This window comes from Pristiophorus japonicus, chromosome 8 (assembly GCF_044704955.1).
Source record: "Pristiophorus japonicus isolate sPriJap1 chromosome 8, sPriJap1.hap1, whole genome shotgun sequence".
NCBI classification, from domain to species: Eukaryota; Metazoa; Chordata; class Chondrichthyes; family Pristiophoridae; genus Pristiophorus; species Pristiophorus japonicus.
In genome coordinates this window covers 102,193,897-102,212,190 of record NC_091984.1, presented here as the reverse complement: position 1 = coordinate 102,212,190, position 18,294 = coordinate 102,193,897, and the positions used below count along the sequence as shown (strand labels likewise).

Sequence of the window (18,294 nt, the reverse complement as noted above, 5' to 3'; positions counted from 1 at the left end):
CGTGAACGACTCCAAAAGCATAATGCGAATCTGTGTAGACATTAGCTGTCTGTCCTTCTGCTATTCGACATGCTTCTGACAGGGCCCGTAACTTGGCCTGTTGTGCTGACGTTCCTGAGGGTAAACATCCTTTTGCCACTACGTCATATAAGGTTGTAACTGCCCATCCTGCTTTTCTGGTACCATTGTCAACAAAGAAGGAACCATCTGTAAACAGGATGAGATCTGGGTTGTGCAGAGGCTCCTCTGCTGCTAAGGTTGCTTCTTCTGTTTCTTTTAAAATCTCCACGCAGTCATGCTCTTCACATTCTCCCCCCTCTTGCTCCCTCGATTCTGACATCGGGAGCATAGTTGCGGGATTAACCGGGCTGGCCCGGACGATATGGAGATTAGGAGCTTCCAAAACTGTTGCCCAGCGGGTCCATCTAGCTGCCGTCACTTGAGATATTCTATTCATAGACAGCAAAGTGTGTACAGTGTGGGGACACTTGACAATCAGCTTTTGGTCGAGGACTAGACCCGCAGTGATCATTACCGCTCGACATGTAGCTTCCATGGCCCTTAGGCAACTTCCCCATCCGAGGGCTACCGCATCCAGTTTTGCCGAATAATAGCCAATAGGTCTTTGCCGATCCCCACGTTCTTGTGTCAGTATAGCTGTCATATATCCTTCTTTCTCATGGACAAACAAGGTAAATGGCTTACCACTGTCGGGGATTCCCAGAGCCGGTGCCGAACACAAAGCCTTTTTCAAACTCAGGAAGGCCTCTTGCAGTTCCTTAGTGAGGGTGATGGCCTCTTTAGAGGCACGTTTCCTCTTTAAAATATCATTCAATGGCTGAGCAAGCTGTGTGATGGAGTCAATCCAATTTCTGTTAAAGTTACACAATCCCAAAAAAGACCTTAGTTCCTGAATAGTGGTGGGTTTTTTAGCAGCCCGAATGGCTGCAGTTCTATCCTGGGTAAGTTCTCTCTTTCCTTGTGAAATCTTTTGTCCCAGGTATACAACCTCTTCTTGGGATGTTTGTGCTTTGTCGATGCTGGTTTTATGTCCTTTCAGCCGAAATGATCCAGCAAAGCTCGTAAATCTTGTTCATGCTGTTCTTCCGTGTTTGAAGCTAGCAAGATATCGTCTACATATTGGATGACTGTGGATGACAGGGGAGGTAATTCTCGCAAATGGCTTTGTAAAGCCATGTGGAATACCGTTGGGCTGTTGTGGAAACCCTGTGGTAACCGGGTCCAAGTATGCTGTTGTCTTTGGACAGTGAAAGCAAACCACTGTCAAACCTCCGGTGCCAGAGGCACCGACCAAAATCCGCTGGCCATATCTATAACCGAGAAATATTTATGTTCTGGTTTGAGGGCATTAAAAATGGTGGAGGATCTGCGGCCAAAGGAGCTTTTTGATCAATACACTGGTAGCTTTCCTATAATCGACATTCAAACGCCAAGTCTCATTAGATTTCTGTACCGGCCACACGGGGCTATTGGAGGAGCTATGCGTTTTAATAAGCACCCCTTGTTTCTCCAATTGCTGAATAACCAGTAAGATTCCAGCGATGGCAGTTGGACTGATGGGATACTGTTTAGTGCATGGAGGCTTGGTCCCGGTAAATGACGCAGGCTCCATCTGGAGTAGGCCACAATCGTTCTTATCTTTAGCCCATATCAGGTATTCCTTCAATTCTTCTTTCTTCAAAGTTTTAATTGACCATGTCACCCGACCATCCTCGAAATGCAACGATGAATCTATTTGGATTAGAACGGCCATTCCCAAAAGGGGTTGATCTACTGGGCCTATCCAGACCGGCATGGTTAGTTCATGTGGACCCAGCCCTATAAGTACAGGTGTAGTCCTTTTAATTTCCATTTTATGGCCCCCAACTCCATAGGCTGTACGTGCCCTACCATCCAACGGCAAAAAGTCTCCATATTGTAGGGGTAAGCATGTTAATTCCACCCCTGTGTCTAAAAGACAGTCCACATCCTTATTGCCCACCCTCACAGTTATATATAGCCCATCTCCCCTTTGTTGTATTAGTGCGAGGAGGGGGGCCAGGGTGGGCTCTAATCGTTTTTTGCTATCCCAAGTAACTCCTTCTGTTGTTGTATTGTCAGTTGCTTAAATGCTTCTATGAGGTCGTTATCTTGTGACAAGCCTGGTTTGTTGGCTGAATTGTATCCCTGGCTGCGTCCACTTCCCCAGCCACGACCTTGCTGTTTTGCCCTGCACGTCTTGGCCCAGTGACCTTCTTTCCCACAATAATGACATTTTCCGGGTAATTTTCCGAATGACTGTTTATCGGAATCCTCGGATTTCCATCCCATAGCCTGTATAGCTCGGACTTTAGCTCCCATATCCTGATCTAATTGGTTCATCGATTCACCAATGCTGCAAAGGTAGTTCCTCTACCTTCCCAGTCCGGTAACACTACCTTAAGCATTTTGGACAGTTCTGGCTTTAGACCTGCCACGAAAGCTGCTTTCAGGGGTCCAAACACTTGTTCATCCATTTCCTCATCCGTATTATTCATACCCGAATGTTCTAGCCACGTGCATCTAAACCGCTCGTCATACTCCAGGACCTCCTCTGTTCCTTTCTGTTGGCAGGCTGCAATTTTTCCCCAGTCTGTCTTAGCTGGACTGAAGGCTTGCAGCCAGTGTTTAATTGCCTCCCATCCTGCGTCTAATTCTTGCTCATCCTGCCCCAAAGCTTCTTCTACCTTGTCGTGCAATTTTCTTCCCTGTGTTTTTGGCAGCATTATGGTCAAAATTTGCACTCCATCCCAGGGATGAAGTTGATATATATTTCTTAAGCGGTCCAATTGGTCCCACGTTTTTACTCCCCCTTTCTTTGGATTGGGCAATTCCTTGGACCATTTATCAATTTTCTCTGGGTCTGCCGGATCATGAAATAAGTATTCTGCATACACCCTTTTCCTCGTTTTTTGGTTCCGCCCTCATCCGCAGTCTCTTCTGATTTGACTACAATTCGTCTTTTTTTAAACAGGGCAAAGCGCACCCCTAATTCTTCATCATCCTCCGACACTGTATCGTTGGAGGATTCAGAATCCGTATCTATTCCTCGGTCGTGTCTTCGGGTTTGCGCTTTTAATTTATCCAAACATGGGTACCCTGGGAATTGACTGATACATTTTCCTTTTCCTATTACTGTCTCTTGACCTAATGATTTTTTCCATTCTTTCATTTCACCTTTAAGATCTTTAACTTCCGCTTCCAGCTTTTCAAGTTCAAGCTTTTTTTGTCGCAGCTGCGCACAAACAGTTTGCAATTGATCCTTTGTACTGGTCAGTTCTCGATCATGTTGGGAACGCATTATAATTTCATTCCGCTTTTGAATCTGTCCCATAACCGCTAGGGACCATCTGATTCGCTCTTTATTTTTCATACAGGCCGTTTTTCCCCAGACCCTTTTAATCTCGTCCAAGGACCATTGTCCTTTGGAGGTTCCATACTTTTGTTCGATCTTAATACAGGTTTTAGATAAATTGAATTGTTGCTCTATGTATTCTTTCAACTGTTCGAGAATTTCATCTAGCGAAACCTCAGGTGGTGCCTGCCCACCTTTAACAGTTGTAGGCAATTCTTTGCTCTTATCTCCTGCTGCCATAATACTGATTTCTTTACTGGGGTCTCGAGTCGTAGGCTTTCCAGCCGATCAGTGGGTTGGTGATTAATTAACTAACACACCGCCAAAGTTAGACGTCTATGGGACCTCGAGCCGACTACCAACCGGAGGGTTCGCAAACCGGAGGCTTTCGGAATCGCATAGAAGGAGAGGCGAATTTAGACTTTTGACCGAGGACTTTTATAAAGAGGAGTCCTTACCTCAGTATGTAGGTCCGATATCCAAAATTCAGTTTCTTTCCTCAGCAATCGTGTTCGTGACGCCAAAATTGTTAGATCTCTTAGTTTCCAAAGAAATACGAACTCCGATTGTAGTTTTAATGTAACTTTATTTTAGCAGCAGTAGCAAGCTCTTGGCTTTAAGCCAGGTCATTGTCCTTCTGATATCACATGGCCAAAATGGCTGTGTTTATACCGGGTTCAATTTACAGAAAAGAACTCGCCTTCTTTGACCTTATTGGCTCAATTAATAGTCTTTTAGCCTTTTAATTGGCTCACTACCCAAGGTCCTAAAATGTCAAGTTGATTGATGACTTAATGCAACATGCTCCCACTCACGTAGCATCTCTGACTTGGTGTTTGTGAATTTTCACAGCCTGTCTAAATGCAGCCTGTTTGAATTCTCTATCAGCAACTATGCAACTCAGATCCCTTTACTCCCATATCATTGGTGCTGCTCAGCCTCTGGACATGCCTACATTCGTAAATGTTAGCGCTTTATTAGAACTAGTTAATCTTCTGATCAATTTAGAGTAATAGTATATTATATTTAAACAATCTAGGTAAGTCTAGAGAAAGGATTTTCCTGGGTCTGTGTTCTGATCGCCCAGGCGCAGTGAATATTGGAAAATTGTATGATTTCCTTTACAGATGTACGCTCAGACCCTCCATGTTCTGATACTCGTCACACCCAACAGACGGGTGCCTAGCCAACAGACCCAGGGAAATCTCCCCTCATGACTCCCAATCACTGCCCACTACCCTTTCACACTAGGGTTCGACTCCAATCCAGACTGATGGGACGAAAGTCTCTTTTGTCTCTTTCTGTCGGAATCCAAGGTGGCATGAGTTTGCGACTGTCTCCATCCAGCTCCCACTGGGTGCAGTTCAACAGCATAAAACTGCCCACAATTTATCCCAAACTGCCATTACATTGCGAGTCTCATTCAGGGAGGCTACAAAGATGGCTGGTGAGAGAAGTGGAAATCAAACAGGTGTGGTGGAGCTGCGCTTCTCAGCTTGATGATAAAACACATTGACTAACATTCGCTCTTAGCAGTACTCCTGCACGGGCAATGGCTTCTGAAAGGGCAGGATTGTAATTAAGAGCGTACCAGTGGAACTATCAACCCCATCACTAAAATTCTTTTGGTTAAACACAAGCAGAAAGAAGATCACATAGAGGTGGATTTCACATTGCTAATCCCTTCTTATTACTGATACATCAAATCCAGGAATAGAAAATTTTTTCTGCTATGAGCTGTGGCTAAATTGGTAGATGCTTGCCTCTGAGTCAGCAGGTTGTGAGTTCAAGCTCCACTCCAGAGACCTGAGCACAAAATCTAGGCTGACACTCCATTGCAGTACTGAGGGAGTGCTGCGCTGTCGGAAGTGCCGTCTTTGAGATGAGACGTTAAACCGAGGTCATGTCTGCCCTCTCAGGTGGCCGTAAAAGATCCCATGGCACTATTTCGAAGAAGAGCAGTGGAGTTCTTGCTGGTGTCCTGGCCAATATTTATCCCTCAACTGACATTAAAACATTTGGGGGCCGAAATTGCCCACCGCCGGAAACGAAGTGCACCTATTGTTTTCGATGTGTTCTGGTCACCTAACCATCGAAATTCAGCACTTGAGATTTTTTTGAAGCTGGGCAGAAGTGACCTCATCATGAGGGTGGAAGTGGGGGTGGGGCGAAGTGGCCGTCACTAGCGGGGCTGAAGTGGGTGTTGGGTGGAGTAGCCGAGGGTGTCAGGCATCAACACCACGCTGACTGTTGTGTATGTAAATAAACAGTCTTACTGAACCAGGAGTAAAGTAACTAACTGTGTCCTTTACAGCAACTCCCCAAAATGGTGTCCCAAAACCAGCATGAACCAGCTTGTTTATAACAGTGTGTGAATAGCTCCCACATGGTCCTAATGCCTGTCTAGTGTCCTGTAACAAACAGAATATGAACACACCATATTTCCTCCCTTCTGAAAACACAGTCTATGAACAGACAAAGTCCTTGAGATAGCCAGACCGTGTTCCGATACGCTGAGACCGGCGTGGAGCTTGCGGTGTTTGATCGAGGTTTTCGATTGGGAAACAGAACGGTGCCTCTGTTCCATCCTGCTGGTCTGTTGGCCTGTGAGTTGGGATCAGTCTACGAGCGTTCCATCGAGTTCCATCATTGAGCTCATAGGTGTGAGGGCTGAACTTTTGCCCGATCTGTTTTGGATGCTAAAGTGAAGATGTGAACTTATGACTCTGGTTTGGGCGGTTAACTCTGACCCAATCTTCGTTCTTCAGTCGGGGCTTTTGAGCGCGTCGTTTTGTGTCAGTGTACGACTTCGCTTTTCATTGGCGTTTCAAACTCTGGGATGCGAGTGTGGTTATCTTCGTGCTAAGTTTGACTGGGGGTTTGAGAATGTCCAGTAGCCAGCGAAGATTCCGCCCAATCATGAATTCAGCAGTGTCTTCCCCATTAGCGAGTGCTTTGTCAAATGGTATGAATCGCTTCGTCGAATGTTCGGCCTGCTGCGAGGTTGACTTTCAAACCCTCTTTGATGGCGCGGTTAAATCGCTCAACACCTCGGTTACTTTGAAGATTGTACCAAGCAGTAAGGCGCTGCTTGATAGCATGACGAGTGAGGAAATCCGTGAACTGGTCGGACACAAACTGTGGTCCATTGTCAGTGATTATGACCTCTGGGAGGCCCCACTCGTCAACATACCCTGCAGAATAGTGATGATCGTTGACGAGGTCACTGAACTTGTCGCGATTTCTGGCCATTTGGAATGTAGGTCATGTACTACAACAAGGAAACGCTGGTGCTCTAGATCTGCTTCAACTGGACTGAAGATATCCAACTGAAGTTGTTGCCATGGTCTTTGTGGCCATGGAATGGGCTTTATTGGCGCTGGTCGGATGTTTGTGGTCTTTTTGCTCAGACTGCATGCTTCGCAGTGTGAGACAAACTCCTCGATGCGAGTGTCAATCCCAGGCCACCATACTGAATCGTGACATCTCTGCTTCATGCGGACAATGCCAGGGTATCCATCATATGCCAATGAGAGAACGCGCTGTTGAAGCAACTTGGGAATTACTACTCTATCACCACGAGCTAGGCAGCCATCGTTCCAAATGAAAAAATCATCGCGAAGTCTGTGGAAGGTTTTCAGCTCTGCTGGAATTTGCTTAGGCCATTCAGTCTGGAGGCACACGTGCTGGAGTGTAGCATCACTCTGTGATTCGGTTTTGAGTTCATCGCAGGAGACAAGGTTTCTGATGGACTGAGTGATGATCGACGTGACATATGTGTTGTCACCTGTGAACAAGGTAGCACCAGAATCCGAAGCAGGTATCGAGCGGCTAAGCATGTCAGCTACGTGGTTGCAACTGTCAGCGATGTACTGTACATCAAAGTTATATTGAAGGCGGCGATCTGACCACCGGCTGATTTGTGGTGGTCTGTGCCCAAATCCAGTTGTCGAGAGTAGCATAGTTAGCGCTTGGTGATCGTATGGAGGGTAAATTTCCTGCCATAAAGGTAGATGTGCCAGTGTTCACATGAGTAGATGCAAGCGAGTGCTTCACGTTCCCCTGTAGAGTATTTCCAATCTGCAGACGAGATTGTGTGAAGGGAAGGTGACTGGGCGTTCCAGGCCGTCAATCCATTGTGAGAGCACAGCACCCATGACGGTGCCTGATGCATCCGTGGTGACATACGTAGTGGCATGCGGATCAAAGTGCGCGGGGATAAGAGGGCATGTGATTTTCTCCTTAAGCGTGGTGCATGCCTGAGCCTGGGAATCTGTCCATTCCCAAGGAAGGTCCTTACGCAGCAACTTGCGAAGTCGTTCAGCAATGTGCGCGTAGTGCGGAATGAACTTCAGATAGAAGTTGCAAGTGCTTTGATGTTGGTAGCCTCCTGCATTTGCTGGATCGTGTCAATGTTGTCAACCGTTGGCTTGACACCTTGTGCTGTGACTCTGTAGCCCAGAAAGTTTATTTCTCCCACAGCGAATGTGCACTTATCGGTATTAAGTCTAATGATATGTATAGCAAGTCTAGCCATAACTGCGTGAAGTCGCTGGTCATGTTCTTCCATTGTCTGTCCACGGACAACGATATCGACAAGCAGATTGAGGTCTCCCTCTATGCCTGTTAGCATAGTAGTGACAATCTTCTGAAATGTACTTGGTTCAGAAGATAGTCCATAGGGCCTGCGTCGATACTGATACAGACCATCATGCGTCGTGAATGCCGTGAGCGGTTTGTTGTTCTCCGCTAGGGGTATTTGCACGTAACTACGGCGCATGTTGAGTTTCATAAAATCTATTGAGCCGTGGAATTCTGAAGACAGTTTGTCGATGGTGGGAAGAGGGTACTTGTCGGGGATGATGGCCTTGTTGACCTTTTTCGGGTTGATGCATAGATGGATCTCCCCATTTTTATGCCAATCAATGACTAAGTTTGAGAACTAGGGTGAGGAGTCGATGCTCTCAATGACTCCCTGATATTCGAGTCGTGTTAATTCTGCGGACACTTGATCGCAAACCACGAATGGGAGACGGCGAAGCCGCTCCATAACCAATTTGACGGAAGGTTGAATGCGGGGACGATGGCAGAATTTTTGTTGTCACTCCAAACCCTGTGAAGATTGAGGGATACTGTTTGTCAAAGTTCACCGTGTAGACAGGTGTGTCAGTTGGGTCGTAAACTTTGAACCTAAGCTTGTCAAAAAGTCAACACCCATGGGGCTTCGTCCCTTCGCGACATGAAAGGAAAAGTTCTCCAATGTTATTTCCTTGTAGTATATCGGAACAGATATGACCCCAAGTACCTCAATTTTGGAGTCGGAGTACGCATGTAGAGTGGAAGTTGCGGGCTGCAGTTGACAGTGCGTGAAGTGGGTTTTGTACACAGCCTCGTTCAATATGGAGACTTTGGCTCCAAGGTCAATGAGGAGGCATATAGGCGTGCCATCAATGTGTACCTCACAGTCCTTGAATTTTCCAGGACCGATGTGAGAAATGTCACTAACAGTTCATCACTATCGGGTTGTCGAATATGCTGCGATGAGCGACAGACACTAGCAAATTGGTTCATTTTACCACAGGCAGAGCATTTCTTCTCACATGCAAGGCAATTAGGATTCTTTGCTGAATGTGATTTGTCCCCACAGTTAAAGCAGTGGGAGTTATGCCCGCGATCCATAGTGAGTGGGTTATTACTAGCCCTGGGTCTCTGCTGTGATTTCTGCTTTGGACGAACGCCTTGCACATGGGCTGTAGCTGAAGTCTGCTGCACAGGGGGAGCAGGGGATCTGATCGCTTTTGAATCGGAAAGCGCTGATTCGATTTGGATGGCCAAATTAGTTGCTTTATCCAATGTCAATTTGTCATCCTCCATTAGCAAGCATTCCCGAATGTGGGGGATCGTTGTTTTCTCAATAATTTGATCCCTGATCATTTCCTCTGTGAGTGCTCCAAAGTTACACGTAGCGGCCAGTTCAGTTAATGAAATGATGTACTGTTTGATTGGTTCACCGTTCCCTTATCCCCTTTGACGAAATTTGTATCTCTCCATCATACTTTTCTTTGGTCCAAAATATTTCTCTAGGGCGCTTACTGCTTTGTCGTAGAACTCCGTGTCTTCGATTTGGCCAAAGATGCGTTGGCCTTCGGTGCCGAGGCAGTGGATAAGTATTGCACTGCGGCGAGCTGGTGTTTGGTTGTCGCTGTCTAACCCACTTGCCATGATCTACGTAGAAAAGCTTTTTATCCATCTTGGCCACGGGATTGGAGAGTCCCCCGGTGTGGAAAGGAAAGGCAGGGGGGTAAGGAGGTTAATTTGATTCATCCTCATCGCCAAATTATGTTGTGTGCGTAACTAAACAGATTTACTGAACCAGGAGTAAAGTAACGAACTGTGGCCTTTATAGCAACTCCCCAAAATGGTGTCCCAAAGCCAGCATGGACTAGCTTGTTTATAGCAGTGTGTGAATAGTTCCCGCAGGGTCCTAATGACTGTCTAGTGTCCTGTAACAAACAGAGTATGAACACAGTTAAAGGGGAGGGCCGCTGTGAACTCTGTAAACAGTTTAGTGGCAAACACTGAGCCACCAGGGAGGGTTTCGGCCGGGCCAGCGGCCTGGCATTTAGGGGGTGCCAGGCTGCCAGTTGGTGACCAGGCCGAACGCGCGGCCATAATTGTTGGACTGACCTGGCAGGCGGCCGCCAAAAACAAATAACATGGCAGCTGCAGCAGTGCGCCCTCCCCTTTAAGTGGGGCCAGGCCGCCATGCCACAGAGAGTGTACCGACAGCAAAAGCTGTCGGGGGCACCAATGGGCGGGGGGACCGTTCCTGCGGGGCAATACCAGGAAAGGGGCAATTTAATGAGGGGGTCCCTGGCAGTCGGTAAGCGGTTGATGCGTGCATGCCGCGGTGAGAAAACGGGCAGAGCTGTCCCGGACACCGCTACAAAACTCACAAGGGGCAATTTCAATAGAAATGCAAGTCCTTCAAGTCTTTTTCTTTTTTTTTTGACAGTGCCAGCTTCAGGTTAAACCCAATACAATTTAGCATGTGTTGAGTGTGAAATAAAGCACCCTCGAAACTGCCCCATCAAACATTCCCAAATTAGCTACAGCACAGTTAGATCAGCCAGTTTTCCCTACTGTGTATGGCTATCAAATGACTTCTACTGGAAAATGGACATCAGTTAAGGACAGGATCTGACTTGACTGTGATGTCCCTCTTCCATGCGTGAAGACCCTCTGGGCACTCGTACACAAAGAATGGTCACTTGAACTAGATATCAGAGGAATTACAGTGTCTGTAGAATCATGTAAGGGTCACCACCTTCAGGCAAACAGTGGAGGAAAATAGAAAATAGAAAATGCACTCACACTAACTGCACTATATATCATAATTAAATATTTCAGGCCTTCTATTATTCATGTCAATCTATTAATTATTTCTTCATTCACGTTAAACATACAAGGCTGTAAGAAACAAATGAAAGAGTTTGACTATTAATTTCCTTAACCTACTGTTTTAATATTTGTTTGTTCAAGGTGTTTACTTTGAGTTGATCTATTTGTTCCTGTAATGCAAGCGACTTTAGTACTTTTACCTTGATGAGGCCAGCGAGCAGCAGTTTATTGATGTAGAGCACTGAAGGATGGCAGAAGTAGAATATAAGGGGCAGCCGCAGTCTGTCTGGGCATAAGTAGAAACTGGACTCATCTAGTGGGTTAAACAAAGCCAAAGGATGAAAATCAATTTACTGATGCTCCTCCATATTTATATTGGATAAACAAACATTTCAAATATCATTGCATATTTTTGTAATAAGTTTGCATTCCTGCTTCCTGCTCTCCCTCCATCACTGCTACTTCCTGCTCTCCCTGGATCACCACTGCTTCCTGCTTTCCCTCCATCACTGCTACTTCCTGCTCTCCCTGGATCACTACTGCTTTCTGCTTTCCCTGGATCACCACTGCTTCCTGCTCTCCCTCCAACACTGCTACTTCCTGTTGTCCCTGGATCACCACTACTTCCTGCTCTCCCTCCATCACTGCTGCTTCCTGCTCTCCCTCCAACACTGCTACTTCCTGCTCTCCCTGGATCACTACTGCTTTCTGCTTTCCCTGGATCACCACTGCTTCCTGCTCTCCCTCCAACACTGCTACTTCCTGTTGTCCCTGGATCACCACTACTTCCTGCTCTCTCTCCATCACTGCTGCTTCCTGCTCTCCCTGGATCACCGCTGCTTAACAAATTCAAAACATCAACCTCCAACAATCTCCAATTTCAAACAAATGCCTGACAACAACAATTTATATTTAAATAGCGCCTTTAACATAGCGAAATGTCCCAAGGCACTTCACAGGAATATTACGAGATTTAAAAAAATTGACACCGAGCCGCATAAGTAGAAATTAATGCAGGTGACCAAAAGTGCTGTATATGGAACTCGATCGGGGAAATGATGCCCTCTCTTTGCAGCCGGTCTAGCTCAATCTCTACCCTTTCTCTCATCATGTATGGTACTGCTCTCACCTTGTGATGAATGGGTCGTGCCCCCGGAATTAGGTGGATCTGCACTTTTGCTCCTTGGAATTTCCCGATGCCTGGTTCAAACAGCGAAGGAAATTTGTTTAAGATCTGGGCACACGAAGTGTCGTCAGCGGGCGATAGCGCTCGGATGTCGTCCCAGTTCCAGCGTATCTTTCCCAGCCAGCTCCTACCGAGCAGCGTAGGACCATCGCCCGGTACCACCCAGAGTGGTAGCTTGTGCTCCATCATAGGAGGCCTTTACCATAGCACTGCCGATTACAGGAAGCAATTCTTTTGTGTAAGTTCTTAGTTTCGTGCGAACTGGAGTTAAGACTGGCCTTAAGGCCTTGTTGCACCACAACCTTTCGAAAGCCTTTTTGCCCATGATGGACTGGCTCGCGCCCATGTCCAGCTCCATTGACACCGGGAATCCATTTAGTTCAACATTCAGCATTATCAGGGGACAATTCGTGGTGAATGTGTGCATCCCATGTACCTCTGACTCCTCTATCTGAGGCTCTGGTTTGGTCGTGATCCTCCGTGGATCTGTCCTCCTCTGCAACATGGTGGTTTGCAGGTTTAACAGGCTTAGCAGCTCGCCTGCACACTCATTGGAGGTGTCCCATTGTTCTACAGCCCTTGCAAACATACTCTTTGAATCGGCATGAATGGAAACGCTGATCACTCCTGCAGCGCCAACAAGGTGTTAATGGCCTTGCATTCATCACCCTTGATGGTGGACTGACTCATCTGCGGACGTGCAGCTGCAGGTATGTGTGACCTGCCCTGTACGTTACGATTCGAAAACAACATCACTTTGTTCACAGTACTTGTAGCAGCACTTGTGTGCTGAGAGATTTGCTTCATATTGTTACTGGTGGCAATGAACGCCTGGGCTATCGCTATGGCCTTACTCAAGGTTGGGGTCTCTACAGTCAAAAGCTTGCGAAGTGTGGTTTCGTGGCCAATGCCAAGTACGAAAAAGTCTCTGAGCATGTGCTCCAAATGTCCTTCAAATTCGCAATATCGTGCAAGGTGTCTTAGCTCGGCGACATAACTCGCCACTTCCTGGCCTTCAGACCTTTTATAGGTGTAGAACCTCGCTATCAGGATGCTTTCCTTCGGGTTCAAATGCTCTCGGACCAGTGTGCACAAATCGTCGTACGATTTCTCTGTGGGTTTCGCTGGAGTGAGCAGATTCTTCATGAGGCCATACGTTGGTGCCCCACAGATGGTGAGGAGGATCGCTCTACGTTTGGCAGCGTTCTCTTCCCCATCTAGCTCGTTGTCCATGAAATATTGATCGAGTCGCTCCACAAAAGTTTCGCAATCATCTCCCTCCGAAAATTTCTCCAAGATGCCCACTGTTCTCTGCATCTTTGGGTTCGCTATCTGTATCTTGTCGCTAGTTGTTGTGTATGGAGAAAGAGTCAGACTGAACACTGTGAGCTCAAAGTAAAGTGTGACCTTAGTCTTTTATTGCAGATCTCCAGAGTGCCTCTCCAACCTGTGAAGCCTCCTTAAATACCTGTGCTCCCAAGGGATTATGGGATCCCTTGGGACACCAGGGGATGAGCCCTCTGGTGGCTGTACAGAGTAACTACAAGTCCACATATATAACAAAAGGCTTGGTCAAAGAGGTATGTTTTAATGAGTGTCTTGAAGGAGGAAAGAAAGGTAGAGAGACGGAGAGGTTCAAACAGGGAGTTCCAGAGCTTGGGGCCTAGGCAACAGAAGGCACAGCCACCAATGGTTGAGCGATTATAATCAGGGATGCTCAAGAGGGCAGAATTAAAGGAATGCAGATATCTTGGGGGTTGTGGGACAGGAGGAGATTACAGAGATAGGGAATGATGAGGCTATGGAGGGATTTGAAAATAAGGAGGATAATTTTGAAATCGAGGTGTTGTTTAACCGGAAGCTAATGTAGGTCAGCGAGCACAGGGGTGATGTGTGAGCGGGACTTGGTGCGAGTTAAAACACGGGCAGCCGAGTTTTGGATCACCTCTAGAATGTGGAGTGCATTGGAATCGTCTAGTCTAGAGGTAACAAAGGCATGGATGAGGGCTTCAGCAGCGGATGAGCTGATGCAAGGGCAGAGACGGGCGATGTTACGGAGGTGGAAATAGGCGGTCTGAGTTATGCTGTGGGTAGGTGTTTAAAAACTAATTTCAGGGTCAAATATGACACCAAGATTGCGAACAGTCTGGTTCAGCCTCAGACAGAAGTTGGGGAGAGGGATGGAGTCAGTGGCTAGGGAACGGAGATAGTGGCGAGGACCGAAAACAATGACTTCGGTCTTCCCAATATTCAGTTGGAGAGAATTTCTGCTCATCCAGAACTGGATGTCGGACAAGCAGTCTGACAATTTAGAGACCCTGGAGGGGTCGAGAGAAGTGGTGGTGAGGTAGAGCTGGGTGTCATCAGCGTACATGTGGAAACTGACATTGTGTTTTCGGATGATGTTGCCAAGGGGCAACATGCAGATGAGAACTAGGAGGGGGCCAAGGATAGATCCTTGGGGGACACCACAAGCAACGATGCGGGGGCGGGAAGAGAAGCCGTTGCAGGTGATTCTCTGGCTATGATTAGATAGATAAGAATGGAACCAGGCGAGTGCAGTCCCACCCAGCTGGACGACGGTGGAGAGGCGTTGGAGAAGGATGGAGTGGTCAACTGTGTCAAAGGCTGCAGACAAGTCAAGAAGGACGAGGTGAGATTGTTTGCCTTTGTCACAGTCACAAAGGATGTCATTTGTGATTTTGATAAGACGCTGGCGCTGAAACCGAATTGGAGGGATTCAAACATGGAATTGTGGGAAAGATGGGCACGGATTTGGGAGGTGACTACATATTCAAGGACTTTGGAGAGGAAAGGGAGGTTGCAGATGGGGCAGTTGTTAGCAAGGACGGAGGGGTCGAGGGTTGGTTTTTTGAGGAGGGGGCGATGACGGCAGATTTGAGGGAGAGGGGGACAGCACGTGAGGAGAGAAAACTGTTAACAATGTCAGCTAACATGGGAGCCAGAAAAGGAAGTTGAGTGGTCAGCAGTTTGATGGGAATAGTGTCAAGGGAGCAGGTAGTGGGTCTCATGGACAGGATGAGCTCGGAAATGTCATGAGGGGAGATCAGAGAGAAACTGGAGAAAGTTGAGAGGTAAGGGCTAGGGACTGGGGGGATCCTTAGAGGAAGTTTGGCCCGGTGAGCTAGGGGAAGGAAGGGAAGAGGCAGAGGTGGCTGAACGGATGGTCTCAATCTTAGCGACAAAGAAATCCATGAGTTCCTCACACTTATTGTCGGAGGTGAGGGTGGAGAGGGGTTTAAAAAGACCTTAGCAATGGAGAATAGAAGCCGGGTTTTATCTTTACAATCCAGAGTGATTCTGGAATAGTGAGCGATTTTTGCAGACGAGAGCAGGACCCGATAATGCTTTATGTGGTCCAGCCAAATCTGGCGGTGAATGGCTAAACCAGTTGTCCGCCATTTCCATTCAGGTCTGTGTCCCTTGGACTTAAGGGAGCGAAGATCAGGGCTGTACTGGGGAACCAGCCAGGCTGAAAACCCTGGATTGTTAACCTCCAACAGCCTCCAACTTAAAGCCACACACCTGAGAAGCTGCATTTCTGCTCACCAGACAGTTTCGCACCACAGTCTCTGAACTCTTCCTCATGACCCTTATCCTTTGGACATCCAACAGTCCTGGATCATCACACTGGCCCTGTGCTTTACCCTCAACATAGGCAAAGAACTTCCTCGCTATTCGTTTATTCCACTTTTGGATTTTTACTCCTGTTAATTCTCTCAAACCCTCCCATATGCAAACTCTCGCTTCTTATGATCTGCAGCATGACTTTATCTCGGTACATTTTAGTGAGCTCAGGTATCGCACAGAAAGCTTTCAGTACCGTATTTCAGCTTACTGATTATATCACTTGCTCTTACATAATCTTCCTCAACTCCGGAAGAATAAATATTATACTAGATCATGGCTTGGACTAGAAACTGCCAAACAAATATATTAAACAGTAAATTGATAAGTGAACAGGAACACACTGTAGATTGGCAGTAGGTTCAGGATTAAACATCGCCCTTGAGAGATAGAAAATAACAAACTGCCAAGTCTCCTGTGTTAAACTGGACCGTACACAAGATCCCTAAATATTAAGTTTCACTTGGCAATTTGTTACTGACTGCCATGGAATCTCTTTGGGCTGCATATAGTGACACGACTATTCCGGGACATTTTACCTCGACCAGAGAGAGAGGAAGGAACCTCACTTTAATGTCTTATCCGAAAGGCGGCACCTCTAGCAGCGCAGCACTCCCTCAGCACTGCACTGATGTGGCAGCCTAGGTTATGCACTCGAGTCTCTGGAGTGGGGTTTGAGCCCACAACCATCTGACTCACTGCTACCACTGAACCAAGACTGGCGCCTAAATGGGAACTAACTCCAGAGTTATTTCATCATATCGATGGTTATATGCAGCCAAACAGTTTCAGATCAATGCATGAGCGGCAGTACAACTGCAACTCAAATCGCATGATAAAATGGATCAAGTCATAAATTTAAGTTTAGTCCTTTCTGGAGCCATTCTTTTCAGTGGGAATGGATTTATTAGTGACTATTTTATAATTATAGATTTATTAGCGATATTCTTATATTTATGGATTTATTAGTGACTATCTTATATTGATTATCTTATACTTTCTAGGACACTGGGAGTAAAAATTTCCACCGTGTGTGTGTGTGTCTGTGTCTGTGTGTGTGTATGTGTCTGTGTGTGTGTATACATTTGTGAGACTGTGTGTGTGTGTGTATACATTTGTGGGACTGTGTGTGTGTATACATTTGTGAGACTGTGTGTGTGTATATACATTTGTGAGACTGTGTGTATGTGTGTGTGTGTATACATTTGTGAGACTGTGTGTGTGTATATACATTTGTGAGACTGTGTGTATGTGTGTGTGTGTATACATTTGTGAGACTGTGTGTGCCCCCATGTGGATATCGGGTGACGCCAGGATCACACTCTATTGTGACGCCCTCCACTGATGAATATCCTGCTGACACTCACTGTCTAGGCTAACACATAAAAAGAGGTGAAGTACCAGTGGGCTGCCCATGCAACAGTCCCCCAGCAGAATCACTGCCTTCAAGAAAAAGGGTAGGCAATTGTTCAAAAAAAACTATCCTAGGTCTAAATTTCTTTGCAATCAGCAGTAATCCAAAAAGTGTTTAGCAGAAGATTGAGCTGCAGGAAAACTTGATGCTGAAAGTGGTCAGCCTTACCTTTGAGTGCAGTGAACAGCGTTTCATCCAAATCGTAAGTGTTCTCAAAGTATTCCAAGATTTCCCTAAAAGAATTCGGAATATAATATTATAACATTAACAATCTAAAGTATCCTTCCACCAGGATCCTTTAATATAACAAAAACATTGGTGGTTTCTAATTGAAAATGAAACATCTTTTAACTCAATATTCTAATTTGTAGAATGATTTAAAAAAGAACAAACCCAGTAATGTGAGGGAGACAAGACAACAGAATCCCAGCCCCCGTTCACATGAGTCCACACTGGTATGTAGGAATCTTACATTCTTACCACAATACACAGCTCGCAAGGTACAAGGATAGATATACAAAGCACCACAGATATATATACACTTACTCCTTTGTGCACTTGGCGAGGTCACAAGGCTTAAGGGAGGTCAAACAAAACTTTCCAGTTAGAATAGATTTCATCTTTTTAGATCTCCTCTAAGCAAAATTGCCGTCCAACAGGGTGAGCTTTTATAGTGAATGTGGTGTGGGAGGGTCTGAAAACCTGGTGTCCAGTTATCACTGACTAATGGGCAGCATCCAGAGCCATGTGTAAATCATTGGAGAGCATCCAGCACAGGATTGGACAACCTTGTGTGTGCCTCAAATATACCTTCTAAAGCAGACTCCCAGTGGCCTGTCCATCAAAGCAGTGGGGCTGCATCTGGGGGAGGGGAGGAGGAAATTGGTTCATGCTCCACCTCACTGTTTCTTTTCTTTCTGCTCTGCATTTAAAACTGTCATTCTCAGAGCTGGGAAGGAGAAGGGGTGAGGCGGCGGTGGCGGGGTGGGGGGGGGGGCGGGGGAGGTTGGTGATGAGATTGAATTTCAACTGATAGTGGAAGTTTCTTGATCTGGAAGGTTTTTTGTATTACTGAGAAATCGAGAGGAAGGGTTAAGGGTACAGGAACTAGGCTCAAAATAGTAAAGGCTTTATTGATTTATAAGCTGTGCCAAAAAGGGCATAGGTGATAGGACAGAGAGGACACATAGAGATAAAACAACACACAACCAAACAGCCACTGTCATTACATAGTTATTGTTATGAGCTGGA

The 18,294-nt window shown here is 46.3% G+C and overlaps 1 protein-coding gene across 3 annotated transcripts in view; it reads right to left on the bottom strand.

Annotated features, from left to right (window-relative positions):
• Nucleotides 1-17,664, bottom strand: part of LOC139268671 (uncharacterized) — a 97,211-nt gene extending 79,547 nt beyond the window's left edge. For all 3 annotated transcript variants that reach the window (XR_011594080.1, XM_070887207.1, XM_070887208.1), the window contains exons 1-3: nt 17,590-17,664; nt 17,212-17,276; nt 10,996-11,108 (exon numbers count right to left, since the gene is read on the bottom strand). Coding sequence is in view for 2 of the 3 variants with exons in the window: in XM_070887207.1 (XP_070743308.1) it covers nt 10,996-11,108; nt 17,212-17,276; nt 17,590-17,663 (252 nt within the window). In the remaining variant the exon portion in view is untranslated. The remainder of the gene's footprint in view (nt 1-10,995; nt 11,109-17,211; nt 17,277-17,589) is intronic.
• Between the last annotated feature and the right edge of the window lie 630 nt (nt 17,665-18,294).